The following is a 15,651-nucleotide window of genomic DNA, read 5'->3' on the forward strand; positions in this document are numbered from 1 at the left end:
ACACATCAACGAAAGACGGGTGCTCGGGGAGAGCCTTTGAGGGTCTGTGGGTCCCTTGAGGGTCGGTGGTCCTTTGGGAGCCCGGTGGACCTTTGGGGGCCGGGGGAGGGCCTTGGGGGGTCGGGGGGACCAGTTGGGCGCCTGGGGACATTTGGGGACCGCTGGAGGGCCTTTGGGACCCTGTTGGTCGTTTGGGAACTGGTTGGGCCTTTGGGGGGACCGGGGATGGCCGTGGTGGGGCTGGGGAGGGCCTGTGGGGGCGCCGGTGGCCCTTTGGGAGCTTGGGGGACCTTTGAGTGTCCGGGGGGCAGTTGGGGGCCTGGGGGACATTTGGGAACCGGTGTAGGGCCTTTGGAAGCTTGGGGGGCCGTTGAGGACCGGAGGCTTCCTTCGGGGTAGGGGTAGGAGGATTGGAACCCTTTGGGGTTGGGTTAGAGGACCTCACAACACTGTTCAAATGAAACTTGTGTATTATAACGACCACAGAGTTTCACCTTTAAATTCTCTTCTAAAATCTCTTCAAAAATCTTCTTTTAAAATGTCTCTATCTGTTTCGCCGAAATAGTTCCATAACCTGTCTAAAACGGTTTCGCCCAAATAATCCCTAAACTCAAATTCAGCGTGTTCCTTTGTTATTGGCATCTCTGTGCTATCGCATTTCAAATTAATAGGAAACCTTCTCGCGCGCTAAAACTATTCATCGCTAAGATGTTTCTTGCCTAATTGTTTCCAAGGCCTTTGGTTATTAATATCCTTTGGAGTTCGACCAGTAGAACTGTTCCCGAGGCAAAGACATTAATGACTTGGATCTATTCCTGGAGCAGTACCTGTCAGACATTACTAAACTTTGCCCGGAAACAATTTGATTAATGACTGACAGCAAAGTGAGAAAAATACTGTTTTTCCATTCTCACTGACAAAAACCATGAAACATACATAAATTGCTGTTGACATCCATGAAAGTGAGAAAGTTTCTGTTTTTCCATTCTCACTGACAAAAACCATAAAACCATCCATAAATGTGACAAAATTACTGTTTTTCAAATTCTCACTGACAAAAACCATAAAACATCCGGTTTTTTCAAATTCTCACTGACAAAGTCCATAAAAACATCCAAAAATGTGACAAAATTCCTGTTTTTCAAATTCTCACTGACAAAATCCATAAAAAACATCAAATAACTCGACCGACACCCATAATCATCCATGAATTATGTAAAAAAAGTTATTGATGGCAGCAGGGGTGCCACATGGGGGCTTTAGGGTCACCTCTACTTTCATTGGATTGGCAATCATAAGTTCTAGTGGCCTTTTTAAGAGTCAAAATGATCGGAGGAAAGCCACCCCCTCCCCGGGACGTCGTATTTTCCCGAAATGCATTTGGTAGAAATATTGAGATAGGCATTTGTTAAAAAAAAAATAGTTCAAAAAACGCATAACAAGGTTTTTGGGGTTGACACAACTCCAAAGTCTGGAGGCGAGGGTTGTTAGTTATGCCCCCGGGTGTATAAAGTTTTTATGGAAATAGTGGTCGTGTGAACTTTAGAAGAGGCACACTTGATTGGAAATGTATAGTTCTAGTTCTCCTTTAAGAGTCAAAAGTGATGGAGGGCAACTAGAACCTTCCTCTCCCTGACATCCTTTTTTCCCCAAACAGCATATGATCGAAATTGTGAGATAGCCCTGCTGTTCACATTAGTCCAAAAAGACAACACTGTAACTTCTACAATGAAAAGTCCAAGATTGTAAAGATTACAACCCTGGGCAATTGGGAGGGGGTGGACACCCCTCATAGCCTAGGGACAAGGGTTGTGAATTATGCCCCGGGACATTTAGAATTTTTATGGAACGGCCGGTCATATAAACTTCGATCGGATGGAGCTTATTTGATTTGAAGTCGGAAGTTTTAGTGCTCTTCTTAAGAGTCAAAAGTGAATGGAGGGCAACCAATCCCCCTCCTGAAGCCTATCATTCTCCAAAACACATCCGATCAAAATTTTAAGAGATCTATTTCGTTCAGCATTGTGGAAAGATCCAGTAATTATGTTTTTGGGGATGTCAACCTTTCCACAGTCCTCAAAGCAATTCGTTCATTGTTTACATATAGTATATTTTACTGAGAAAGCTAGCCTATGTATTTTGAACTTTACTTTCAAAAGGACAAAGGGCATTCAGGTGAGCCTTTCAGAGAATGCTGAGTAGAGTGTTGAACTAAATCAAAGCTTTCTGGGAAGTAACAGTTGTTTCATAATAGTAGGACATTTTTTCTAATGACAGCAAGGTTTCCGTCGAAGTTAAGATTTTTCTCTCTACAAGTAACAATTTTCTATTTATGCTAATTTCAGTACGGACCCCCATCTCTACTTATACTAACAAGATCGGTCATTCAAAGACTTCTTAAACAGAGTCCCTTTCTTCTGTCGAACATGAGATTCTGTTTGCTAATACCCTTTACACTACCAGCTTTTTTTAAAACATCGTGTACTACTTACTAGTATTTTTTGCTTTCTGTTTTCACATTTCACATATATTGTGGGGTACACGCCCCATAAGCCCACTGATTTCTTGGTGATAAATTCTATTTATCTATAATTGTAAATTGATTTGAAGCGTCTGGCTATTTCAGTTTTTCTGCTTAAGAACGAAAATGTTGGATTGTAATTTAAATTTTAGAAAAGATTTTAATATTTAGTCAAACCTTCTGATGAATAATAGTGTTGTTGAATAAGTCCTTATTAATATTTTTACTACAAAATTTCGGGTGGAAGGAAAGGAACATTGTTGTTCAAATGAATAGAAATTGTGCGTGTCTTTTGATATTCTACGTGGCTGAAGCCATCACAACCTCTACAATACGATTTTCTGATACTTTGTTACATATGTTTAAACACTTAGAAATATTGTATATGAATAGAAATGTGATATATGCTAATTTAAAATCGTTGAAATCAAAACCACTTGCAGAAATTTTGCCCCCCCACCAAGTAATTTCCTAGCGAGGCTCATAAACCCCCGTATCGCCTTTCCCACCTCGGTGCCTGCAGAAGCGGAAAGTTAATATTGGATGCTATATAGAAGAAGACTGTTGCAACGGCAGGGCCAGAACGAGATTTGCCACCTGTTCTGCTACACGTAGTACATTTCTACTGCGCCGTGCAACTTCGTGTCACGCATGGTACGCTTTTCTATACGTTTCTACCATGTATATTACCTAATGTCTTGTGAATCTTGTTTTTTAAACCATGTGACCCTTCGATCCCTCATGAGTAAAGAAATTATGTATCACCTAATTTCATGCATCCTAACTTTGGGAGATGAGTCTTTGAAAATCGGAATTTGTCCAGCTCTAAATTTCTCAATTCATCAGTCAGAGTGTCAACATAGTAATTGTTTTTTAAATTGGTGATATTACAGGTAGGAATTTTCCTATCATATAAATTGTTGAGGCATTAGAGCCTCAGCAAAAATAAGAATTCCCACCAGTGTAGGCTAGTGAGCATATGCTTTGGTTAGAATAGAGGAGGTTTCTTCCTCAAGTCTGAACTAAGCGCTTAAGACGACTTACAGCCGGACAGGACTAGTAGTGACTACTTGACAGATAATGATTAACAATCTCCATAATGACTTCACCAACCTGCAGAAATTTAAGAAAGATTTATCCATTCTGAATATATGGCACCAAGCATAAAAAGTGAGCCTCTAGAAATATTCGGAGGAGTGGCAGAGGAACCTAGTACTCTAAAAATGACAGTAAATTATAATTAGTTTATAATTTACTTAGAATAACTTACTTTATACAGTTCTGCGGTATTCTAAATGACACTAATAACCCCTCTTAAGTTCTTAAATCAATTAAAGCGCCTTTTTTGCATTCTCTCTGATTTATGATTCATTTATTGAGCCAATTTTAGAATACACATGTTCTGTTTGATATCCATGCCTCTCAAACTAATCCGATCCAGAAATGTGCCGGAAAAGACATTTTGTAGGGTCGTTAAAATACATACAATTCTTCCTATAAAAAGGCTCGACTGATAATTTTAAAGGAAAAATGGCTAGCAAATGGCTAAGTTTGGTTTTAAATTCGCCTATCCACTTTAATTGATTGCCAAAGCCAAGAAATATTCCAGGAATTTCATGGCCCAGTTAAATATCCACTTCCTCCATTAGTTTCCTCCTAAGTCTTCTTATATTTCTTAAGTAACACCATAAAAAAAGCTTTAAGGAAGCTTGTGCCCATATATTACTGTACTCCTTAATGAAATTATTCCGCTGCTATCTCCTCCCCCCCCCACCCTTTTCGCCTATTGTGTATGTTTGGTTTCAGACCCTTGTGTTTTTTTGGCTCTTACCGACTGTCTTTACTTTTAAGTTTGAGCTTTATCTTTCATTTTACGTGGACAAAACTGAGATTTTAACTAGGTAAAAGGTAGCTAGAAATTTTCACGCCATAATTACAATTAATTGTACATTTCTTTGTATAGAGATTTTCGTAAATTTTCAGCTTTAAAGGAAGAGAATCTTCCTTTTTGACCCCCAACTAGTTGTGTCAAGTCAATTCCTAATCTATTCATCTCTTTTTAAGCTGAGTCATAACTTTACTTGTAGTAAGTTTCAACAAGAAAATTTTATTAATCTCTCTGAAAATTGTCTTGTATTAGTCCTAAGGAAATTACTTTCTCAAAGTTCATTTGCCTGGAAAAGACAATTTCAATTTCGTTTCTTTTGATAAAAACTGGAAAGGGAACTGTAGCTCCCTTTTATCCACCACTCGAGTTCTCAGTCACAAACAAAATAGGAAGTGGTACCTCTTGAACTGAGAGTGAAAAGAGAGAGAGCAACATCCACTTGGCTTCCTGATTTTTGACGGAAAGTTGGGATCTGATTCTGCTTTCGCTATTTAACTCGAGAATGGAATGTCTATCTGATCTACATTGAATGACATGCGTTTTCATGCATTCTATTGTCTATCAAACTACATTCATGGAAACGAACGGTAAGTAAAGAGTGACATTCAAGACGCTAGTTCACGAATATTTAGCGGGGGGCAAGAAATTTTCTTCCATTTTAAAAATGGAAATCCAAAAAAAGTGTTAAATCATTGTTCTTTTTTTACAAAAAAATAACCATCTTTTCAAATCTAGAGGGTGAAGGCAATTGCTCTCCCTAATTGGGGCTCCTGGTGCAGCAGAAACTGAAACTTTGAAATGGAAGCTTGATAAAAATACAAGCATCAAAATAACTGCTTAATATGTTAATTCAAAGCATTTTTTTCTAGTTTAAAGTTACCCCTCAAAGGTTGTAAGCACTAAAAAATGTTGTATAAATTTTGAAAAACGGGTAAACGCCCCCGAAAGGGGTAAATATACCTGAAATTAGGACTTAAAAAACCTTTTTTGACATTTTAAAGGGTTGATAGGTTTAGAGGGTGACCGCCTTCCTCGTTTATAGGATAGTTCAGTTCATTTTAAGTTTCAACACTGCCCCCTCCCTCTTCTGGAATACCCTGATTCTTACTATTTTTCGTTGCTATTACGTCCAAAAGCAAATGGGAGACTAAAGGATACAGGCTTTTTCAAGAGCTATATTTAATTTCATTTTATTCAATAAAGGAGGAAGCCATAGGCTTGTCGCATAAAATTTAAATAAAAATGTAATATTTATATAATAGTTATATATAATATTTAAATAAAAATGTTAACAACAGAATACTTACAGTTGATACACCGAAATTTAGTTTTTGCGTCACTATTTTCTGATTTCTCAGTGAAGGTATGTGTCCTTTGAATCAATCTTCTGTGTAACTTTTGTGCATATGTAAGTTTATTGTCTTTTATTTTATTTAGATGTATTTTATTATTATTTTTACACAGAATTTCCCTTATTTTATTATTATTTTTACACAGAATTTCCCTTTACTTTTTTATCCAAGAGCTAAGGTCAAACTTAGTCAAACTAGAAAGTTATAGTGAGCTATTTTATATTTAAAAATTTAGTGGCTATATCAATTACCACGGATGTATATAACAATATTTTTCTCGGGCATTGTTATTAAACACTTTAAAAACACTCAGATTTTACGAGTAGAAAAATATTTTTAAAGAATAAAATTTGTCGTATTGTGGAAAGACCGGGTCTTAAAACCCTCCTCCTTCCATATTTATATTGAATCCTATTCACGGTGCTATCAAGCAGTCGATTACGTTACAACAGTTGTAGAAATTAGGTCAATCCGATAACTACTTGTCGGTATGACCTGGCACATATGCAAAATTTTTCTTCTGGAAAACGGCCCAATAATAGAAAAAATATTTCATTTGGTAATTTGAATAAGAGTTTTCCAGAAATTTAGTAAAATTCAAGATTTGTGGGAGGGGTAGGTAGTGGCAGTTCTGGCCTGCACCCGGGGCAAAATCTTTATTACTGTCCCCCCCCCTGTCTCCCACAAAATTTTCAGGCTAAACTTTAAAATAATTTTCATTTATTAATAAAATTATTTTCAATTAATTCATTAATTAATTATCAATTAATTAATTTTTTATGAACTATTTAAATTATTTAATTATTATTCATTATTTTAATTCATTTTTAAATTATTTTTATCTAAATTTTTTATTCTTTAATTTGTTTTCTCAATTAATTAACAATTTATTAATTACTTTCATCTATTAACTGCGCCCTCTACTTTATTTTAATAGAAAACATTTCTAGAATTAACAAACGGTTATAACTGTTAGATTATTTATTTGAAATTTAGCGCCCTTGAAATTTTTGTGCCCGGGTAAGTACCACTTCTAACCCCCATAAAACCGTCTCTATGGGTGGACTCCTCGAGATAGCCTCTTCCTTCCTCTGTTTGTCGCTGAATAAGACAGACATGAGTCTCATAGAAAATGTTTTTATTTTTTATTTATGAGAATGTTTTTATTCTCAGCAAAGTTAGTCGCGACAGAATATGAAGTCTCATGTCACCTGCAGAAGTCAAACTTGTTTTTCATTGTTGATCATCTTCAACTGCAATATTATTGTTAGCCGCTCAAACATAGTTATTTCTCTTTTTCAGCTCCATTGAGTGGAAAGAGCCTCAGCACCATTTTCAGAAGTTCAGAAGAATCCGATATTGGACAGATTAGGATAAAAAGAGATAAACAGAAAGGTAAATTGACCTTTTTTAAAACAAATTCTAGTTCAATCCTGTTCTGTCCCAGGAGCTACCTCAGAAGAGACTAGAATTCAGATTTCTATAAGGGGTTGTGGCTGGGATTACAGAAAGATCTCTTTAAAGGATCAGTAAAAAGGTTAGAAGCACGTAATCAAATAATTAGTAATCATTTCGACAATGGAAGGAGTAATAGGTTTACATGGAAGTCTTTAGAAGCTGGGGGGGGGGGGTTCATGTGAATAATGATTTATTTTTCAAGATCGCAGAAGAAACTTTTTTGAAATTCCGTAAGCTGTGTTTCTAAAAGTTGAGAGTCACGGACGCTGACCGACACTGCAGAAAAATGTTTTTCAAAACTTTGTTCAAATACATATGACAGGGGTTGAAGAATATTTTAAAATGTCCTTTGAAGCCTCGTTTGCTGTATTTTCGTTACTTGGGAATTTTTTGTCTCATAAAACTGCAAACACAATCAAGGAATAATGAGGACCTCCTGCAGTCTAATATCTAAAATAGCATACAAGTTTTATTGAATAATGAAAATCGATGGTGTAAAACTTTAGGGCTGTCCCTCTGTAACCAAGACAGCCATAATAGCACAATTGGAAACACTGAAATTCGTAAGCTTATTTTTATCGTCAGATAAAATAATGATGATAAAAAAGTCTATCTAAAATACCATCAGAACAATTCTCTTAGAATAAGAATAATAATATATTCTACGATACTTATTAGTCCATATATATGTTTATTATTTACTTAAGACCATCCATCCTCCTCAGATGATTGGGTCAGAATTTTCTTCGAATGCAAGGTTTTGGATTACTGCATAATCTTCTTAGAGCTTCGATAAGAAGTACGTAATCAATTAGGATTTTGATTATAATAGTTAGAATTATAATGGAATAGGGAGGATCCACTTCAGAAATAATGCTTGAAATAATGTACAAATACTACTGAATGATGAAATTTGATGGTGTTGATTTTGTAGAAGGATTTTCACCCCTGTGCTCTGACGGTCAGAGCTGTAAAGTGAAGACACTGAATCTCAGAAGCTGATTTTTACCGTCAGATAAAGTAATGACGATGAAAAGGGCTATTTAAAATAAACTAAGCTATTGATGGTAGTAGAAAGGGGGGTACCAGCCCGACGAGAACCACGTGGTTTATGGTTTTTTTCAGTGAGAATGAAAAAACAGGAATTTTCTCACTTTAAAAAAAATGAATTTTCTCACTTTTATGGATGTTTTATTGGATGGTTATATGTGTTTGTCAATTCATTTGTTCTTTTTAATGGTTGTCATCAGCATTTGATGTCTGTTTAATGATGTGTGTCAGTGAGAATGAAAAAACAGAATCTTTCTCACATTTATGGATGTTAACAGAAATATATGTCTATTTTATGGTTATTGTAATTGAGAATTAAAAAACAGGAACTTTCTCACATTTATGGATGTCAACATCAATTTATTTCTGTTTTATGGTTTTTGTCAGTGAGAATGAAAAAACAGGAACTTTCTCACATTTATGGATGTCAACAGCAATTAATGTCTGTTTTATGGTTTTTGTCAGTGAGAATGTACATGCTCGACGCGAATGTTATGAGTTTCCAGGAAACAGTTAGATCACGTGTTTCCCTCTCAGCCAATCAGAGGGCTCGCAAACATATTAACGGCGGAGGGAATATAAGGAAAGGATTTTTGCTATAGTTTTATTAGTCTGTGAATAGAATTCAAAGGAGTGAGAAGAACAGTTTGACTTTACTCATTTGGATATATATTTTTGTTGATGGCGATAAGTGGTATGTTTACTCTATTAGAAGTTGATAGTGGAGTTGATGATAATAATACTAGAGCACCAAATCTTGCAGTGGAAATCATGAAAGGATCGCGGCTTTCTCTGGAATGGGATGCAGTATATGCGAGATATATGATATCCTTGAGCAAATTTAAAATGGAGGATCAATTATGTTTTGCCGCTAAAGTTGATATAGCACATGTGAATAGACTTCAATGTGTTTTAGGTACATTGGTGAAAAATATCGAAGACAATAAACAGTATCGCTAATTGTACATGCATAGTATTATTGTTGTTATAATTATTCAATAAAATTGTTTCGAAATCGAAAATGTTCCCTTTCTTTTCTGGTCAGGTTAGGCTAGCGAATCAGGATCAGTCTAGAGTCAGCAGTCGGAGTGAAAGGATTGAAAAATGAATAAATTTGAGAAAGAGAGAATTAGATCAAATCTAGTGTTTATGGAAAAACATTTGATTTTGGATGACGATTTTCTCGAGTTATCTCTTAAACGCAGGATATTCTCTTGTCAGGGAACACTTGACAGTATAATGAGGAGTGATTCTCCCCCATTGGACTATTTTATGAAACTTTTAAAATGTGATTCATGTGCTTATAGTCAATTTATTGATATATTAATTGAAACAAGGCAGAATCATATCGTGGATATACTTTTGAAAACATTGCCAATGGATTTAATGTAGATGGCTCCCCGCCATTCGAAAGAGGTAACGTCACAGAGCTACTCCTCTCCCCATTCCTCCACGTTGAATTTATCCCTCGGCAGGAACGATCAGTTTCGTTTTAGCTGTGAGTGAGTCAAGTGACATTGGAAACCGAAAAAATGTTCTATACATGTCCATTGTGCATGTACACTCTTGGCAGTTGGACTCAATGTGAGACTTGTACAATTATTGATGACTATAGTGAAAAGTGTAAATAATGTAATCATTGTAAATTACATAGAGGCTATGCAGTACAAATTAAAGGATGTAATTCATGTCTTGAAGAGGTGTGTGACTCTCACCCTAGAGGGCACCTGTGCTCCAATTGTCACTATGATAAATGTGATCAGTGGGAGAATACATACCCTGCTATGATTGGAAAGAATCCTAAACGTGATTTTAGTTTATTTCTACGAGATTGGTATCGTCGTGGATTTAAATTATTCTGGGAACAGGAATCTGGTCAACGATTCAACTGTTGGGGTAACAAGACAATTTGGTTTCTACGTCATTGTTGTGACGACACTACCTACTATGACTATAAACCAAGTGATTTTTATTTGGCAGTTACCGAATGTGATTCATCATTTGAAAACATTGTATGTGATATTGCTTCAAATAGACAGATTGAAACTCGTGAATTTCATAATATGAATGCAAATGGTATCATTGACTATACAAAGAGATATGTCAAGAGTGAAGTTACATTGTACAGTAGAACATGTGACACTGGTTTTTCAGTCACGCAAGTTTAATATACAGTGTATCCAAATTATTAACCAACATTAGTGTTTCACGATAATCGCCTTTACATCGATGATGAAATCTAAAGTGAAAATTGAATGAAATGGTTGTATATATAGATGAATTTTATAAATAAAAAAATTCACATACATTTTTTAAGTACTTTACTCTTAAGATACTAAAATCAATACTATATAGGAATGAGAGAATATTTTCCACTAGCAAGTCGTTGAGACGAAGAGTGTCACTATGAATGGGGAGAAACTGCTTGTAAGTATAACAGCGACATCGGAACACAAAATAAGGTGGCGAATGGAAGCCGCAGCTTTTAGTCGTCAGATCCTGCACCCTCTTCCGATTTTGAATAATAGTTTCCCCACTGCTCTCAATATAGTTGCTGATGTGGGGTGTGTAGAATGTATAGGATAGACCAAGAGGATCAAAAAATTCGATAGTCTTCTTTGTTTGATAGATGCAAAACCAATGATCCGTCAGCACAGTCGACGGACTGTTATTAAAAATAATCAAGGTATTCTTGACACGTTGAATTTTTCCAAGATAGTCTGAGGGCAGACAATAGGATTTGTACTGGGACATGTAAGGGTCCATATTAAATACATTGATTATTTGACTGGTGTTCATGGCGCCAAGTCTAGTAGAACACTGCCTTCGGGAGTGATTTCCCAATAGGTTTCATATTGATTTAGTGAGATTAGTGCAATACTCTCAGCCAGTGAGTCGGAAAATGTACACTCTAAACGCACACTCCCCGTACGTACTATACTCATATCCTGTGTACCTGACAAATCCAAGACAATGATACCATGTGTTTTAGCAAACATATCTTCGGTTATACCATTTTCAAATAGTTGCGAATCATGATCTAGGGTTTGCATGGTCAACTCGTACAATGTTCTATAGGATCTATCAAAAGATAGATTGTAGAGTGGGATACAATTTACTTTGCACACAAGAGATAAAAGAACAAGCATACTAATATGATACGGATAGTACGGGCGCGGCGATATCGAACTGGCACTCTTTATACAAGCCAACGCAATTTTTGACATGAATTCGCCCTTTAAAAATGAGAAAACAGTTACTGTACGTTAGCCCATTGCACAACTAAGCTTAGTAGTGAGTTTATATAGAATAAGTAGTTTAATATTATTTCCATTGGCTCTCCGTTTTTCCACTGCGAAAGCAACAGAACTCATGACCTGTTGTTTGAGTACATGAAGTATTGCCGAGGTGAGGGAGAGACTTACATCAGGATTGGCAGCAAGTTCTTTTCTCAATATGAAATTGGAGTGTTCTAGAGTCAGTTTTATAACCAATTTAACATTGGGTGGCAGCCATTGGGGTATATTAAATATTTCATAATATATATTTTTCTAACTAAATGTAATTCACTAGTTGTAGCATTTTTAAGTGCATCTGTACTATTACTATAATTAATATATTCATATACATTGGAGGTGCCTGTCAATTCCTTGTATGACCTGGGTGTCATCAACATAAATTGCATATAGCTTTTATAATTTGAGAGATTGTTGCTTGTGCTCACCAGCGTGCCATTGATGTAGACACTAATTTGACGAAATAAATTATGTAATATACAATTTTCATAGGATATTCCATCGGCCCGAATCAGCATTGTATTATCGGATTTCCGGAATTCCATTTTTAAATCTATAAATGTTGAAGAAAAATCCATAAAGTAGTCTTTATTGGAATAAATTTGAAAGAGGATATTATTGGAGAGGGATTGTTATGGATAAAATTGTTCATAGTATCCGTGCTTGACACTGACATCGACATTTTCAGCATTGAATAGATTCAATGAGGCGGTGATTGAAGGTTGAGAATCCTTCTGTAGTAGGTAGGACAGTTTAGGAGAAGAAATCTAGTTTCGATCTGATAATTTTTTTCCTGGGACTTCTCCTTCTGTTTAAAGCACATGGCTGCCTTCTCCTTATTTTCTTTGACAAGAGGGGTGATGTCTTTCGCTTCCGACCTGAGTGGAGACTGATGAGTGATGCATTATTTCTTGACCTTTTTAAGCCTTTACCATTTTGTTTTAATTTCTCGCCAAGGGTTCGCGCACTGGACCTAAGATTTTCCGAAGCATTTCCTTGAAAATCTTTGCCAGAGCCCCAATTGGATAATGTAGAGGATGCAAAATCTGTCGCAGCTGGTACAAGATATTTTCTAGCCAGCGGTAGTGAAGAGCGAAACAGCTTAGTAAACCAACTGCCAAGACCGTAGCCAGACATTGACGAGCAACCTTTATAATACTCCATTCCATTACGATTTTGTCTTGGACCAAGAGTATTAACATAGCAGTCAATATCAGGACAAGTGAATACCACTTTTTTTTTAGACATCGTGCTTTTGAACGATGAGACAAAAATAAAATGTAATCACAGCCAAACCTTTTGAAATTGCTATGGGATCGCCCAATTTGGTTCTTAGTGTTAACTGACAGAGTTCCAAATAGGAAGTGTTTACGGGAATATACTGAAGATGCTTTATATTGTAGTGGTGAATATGTTCTTGATTGGTTTTTCGTTAAAGAACTCGTAGGAGGGGAACATTTGAATTACCAACCCGAGATGTTTCCAAAAATGAAGCGTAGAGAAACATACAAGTGTCTGTGGAGAAGGCAGGCGGATAGTCAGCAAAAATGAAATTTGTGTTTCCGACACTTTTACCATTGATTATATTGAGCTTAAAGCCAAGAACATCCTTTACATTATCATTGAGAATAACCTTTTCACTAGCATTAGGTGAAATAAGGTAGATCTTACCCTCCTCCTTTGAATAGTTGAAATGAAAGGCTCCCTTTTTAAGAGCGGAGACTCTTTTATTAATAGAACGACATAAATCATTCATACAGGTGAGTTCCTCGTAGGGTAATTCAATATAAGGATAATCCATCCAATTGATTTTTTGAATTTGTTCTTGATCACCTGGTGGTGGTGGCGAATCATAGGGTCTAATTTTTATTTCATATTTACGATCCTTTGTCAGGATGTCATAAGTATTTTTGAGAATACAGTCGACAAGAGCCACTTCATACTTTCTTTTGTCGTCGAATTTGATGGTGGGGGAGAGTTTCGTCCAAAAATCACTTGTTTTATTCAGATCATCGTAGAGAGGATCAGAAACATTGGACATGAAAGTCACATAGAAATCTTTGGGCATTGTTAATATCTTCAGCACTGACCCAAGAATCAAAATCTGAGTTGTATCCTAGCCAGCAAAGAAGCAATTGTTTCTTGACCCTATGAGTACGACTCTTTAATATCTTTTCAATTTGATACATTTCGCTAGTGTTTCTAACTTTTTGAAGTTCATATTCATAAAAACCACCAAGACTCTCATCATCTTTGGTATCTCGCAGTCGATATGTCGTGGGCTCGGTGTCCAGGATTTTGGACACTTTAAAAAGTTCGGTGCTCCATAAATAATTCCCCTTTTCAAAAATATTGGTGGTTCTATTAATTCGAACAGTATCACCAACATTGAATTTCTTCTTCACATTTTTTTTCTTTTTCACCGTTGGAATATTGCTTTTGAAAAGCATCAAATGTATTTTCATTGTAGTGTACATCCCGAGGGCTCGAGTTGGAAAGAGATCGATGAGGTCGATGGTTGTATATCTGCATGATTTTATCTAAATCATGAATAAAAGCCGGTGTATTTTTCAGTGTACAATATCTTCAAATTAATAGACGAATCGTTCTGATTAATAGTTCAGCCAATGCAGCCTTTATCGGGCTGTGACTATGATAAAGTGTTGTATTATATTTCAAAAGAACCTTTTGCACATGAGGGTTAACAAATTCACTACCACGATCCGATTGATTTTTGCCATATGAGTCCTGTTCAAGAATACTTTCAATGGCCAGGAGCAACTCCAACATCTCTCTTTGACCGCAGTGGAATGGCATAGGCATAGTGACTAAAGATACTGATTGCCACTAGACTATATTTGTAGGGTGCATTGTGACGCTGTTGAAGTGCGTCTAAAGTTAAAAGATCCGTTTGCATTATATGCAGAGGGAAAAGGGCTTTAGTTTGTCGATATTGTTTGCTGCGAAGTCTGTGATTCCGATGCAGTGTGTAACTTGACTCATTCTCCAGATATTCTTTTGAATTTTTTGATTTGGTGCAAAAGACACCTTTAGAAAGCGTTTTAGGATACCTTAAACTTCCCACTTCACCAGCATTTTCATAGACACCTTTCATAACTTCATCTATTTTAAACGTAAGCACGTAGTGTAATGTTCACTCCCCTTTTGCACACTGGAGGGTGAATCAATTCGTCTTTACTTTTGACCAGCATACACAGGTGTTGTAAAATCAGTGCTGATAGTATTTTCAAATATTGAATCTTCTTCTTTTTTAAATGGTGTTGGTGCTGTTGTTGGAGGAGGACTATATTCTCTTAGTTTCTTTAGAATTTGCTTATTGCCAATAAGACTTCTGGGGAAGTTTGATACACTTAGAAAGGTGTATAGATTATTGTCAAAGGATAATAGTCCTTTACGATTCGTCACCATATCATCAAATTAAATCAACTAGATTATAACTTTTTCCCTGAATAATAATTCGTTTCCCTGTGCTGTCGACTTGAACTTGATGTTCATCAGCAGTTTCCAACATGAGATATGATAATACTCCTTTACTTTGTTCACGATAGGTGACTGGCAATAGGTTTCCAATTTTTAATACAATTGAATTCGATTCTCTCTCCTTTGAATGCAGTGCTGCAGAATCTTAAGGTGATGTTTTCTGTTTAGAAGGATCAGTGGCGGTGACGGCGGGTCTGTCACGATAAGATTTATGTTTGTTCACACGTCGCAATGCATTTGAAGTAAAAGCAGTTTCTTGTCATCGGAAATATCCTCATCATTAATGAAATTGCTTAGATTGTCTTCAAAATGTTCGATGGGCGAGAGGACAAGTTCAAATAGTGTCAATTTATAGGGTTTTGCCATTCTCTAGAGAAAACTGCTTACAAGTCCGGCAATTATTGACAGTAAAAGTGTGAAAAAGCTACCGCCCGCTTGAAGGAGACGTGTTCTTTTAAAAATTGGCACCTCGTTTTTAAATGCCAAGGCGCGTACAGTGGAACGATGTTGCTTAGTCTGTTTTCTAACACCATCTGACAGTTGAACATTGCCCTCAGTTAAATTTAAACAAAGTTCAGATATTAG

General features: G+C 36.3%; 1 protein-coding gene across 4 annotated transcripts in view; it reads left to right on the top strand.

Annotated features, from left to right (window-relative positions):
• The window catches only part of LOC148942634 (lachesin-like), a 582,410-nt gene that overhangs the window by 413,256 nt on the left and 153,503 nt on the right, over positions 1 to 15,651 (top strand). For all 4 annotated transcript variants that reach the window (XM_089102786.1, XM_089102787.1, XM_089102789.1 and 1 more), the window contains one exon: positions 7,064 to 7,156. In XM_089102786.1, coding sequence (XP_088958912.1) covers positions 7,064 to 7,156 — 93 coding nt within the window. The remainder of the gene's footprint in view (positions 1 to 7,063; positions 7,157 to 15,651) is intronic.

The sequence above is a fragment of the Artemia sp. Qi Xiang Cuo genome, chromosome 16 (assembly GCF_049724085.1).
Source record: "Artemia sp. Qi Xiang Cuo chromosome 16, ASM4972408v1, whole genome shotgun sequence".
In the NCBI taxonomy this organism is placed as follows: Eukaryota; Metazoa; Arthropoda; class Branchiopoda; order Anostraca; family Artemiidae; genus Artemia; species Artemia sp. Qi Xiang Cuo.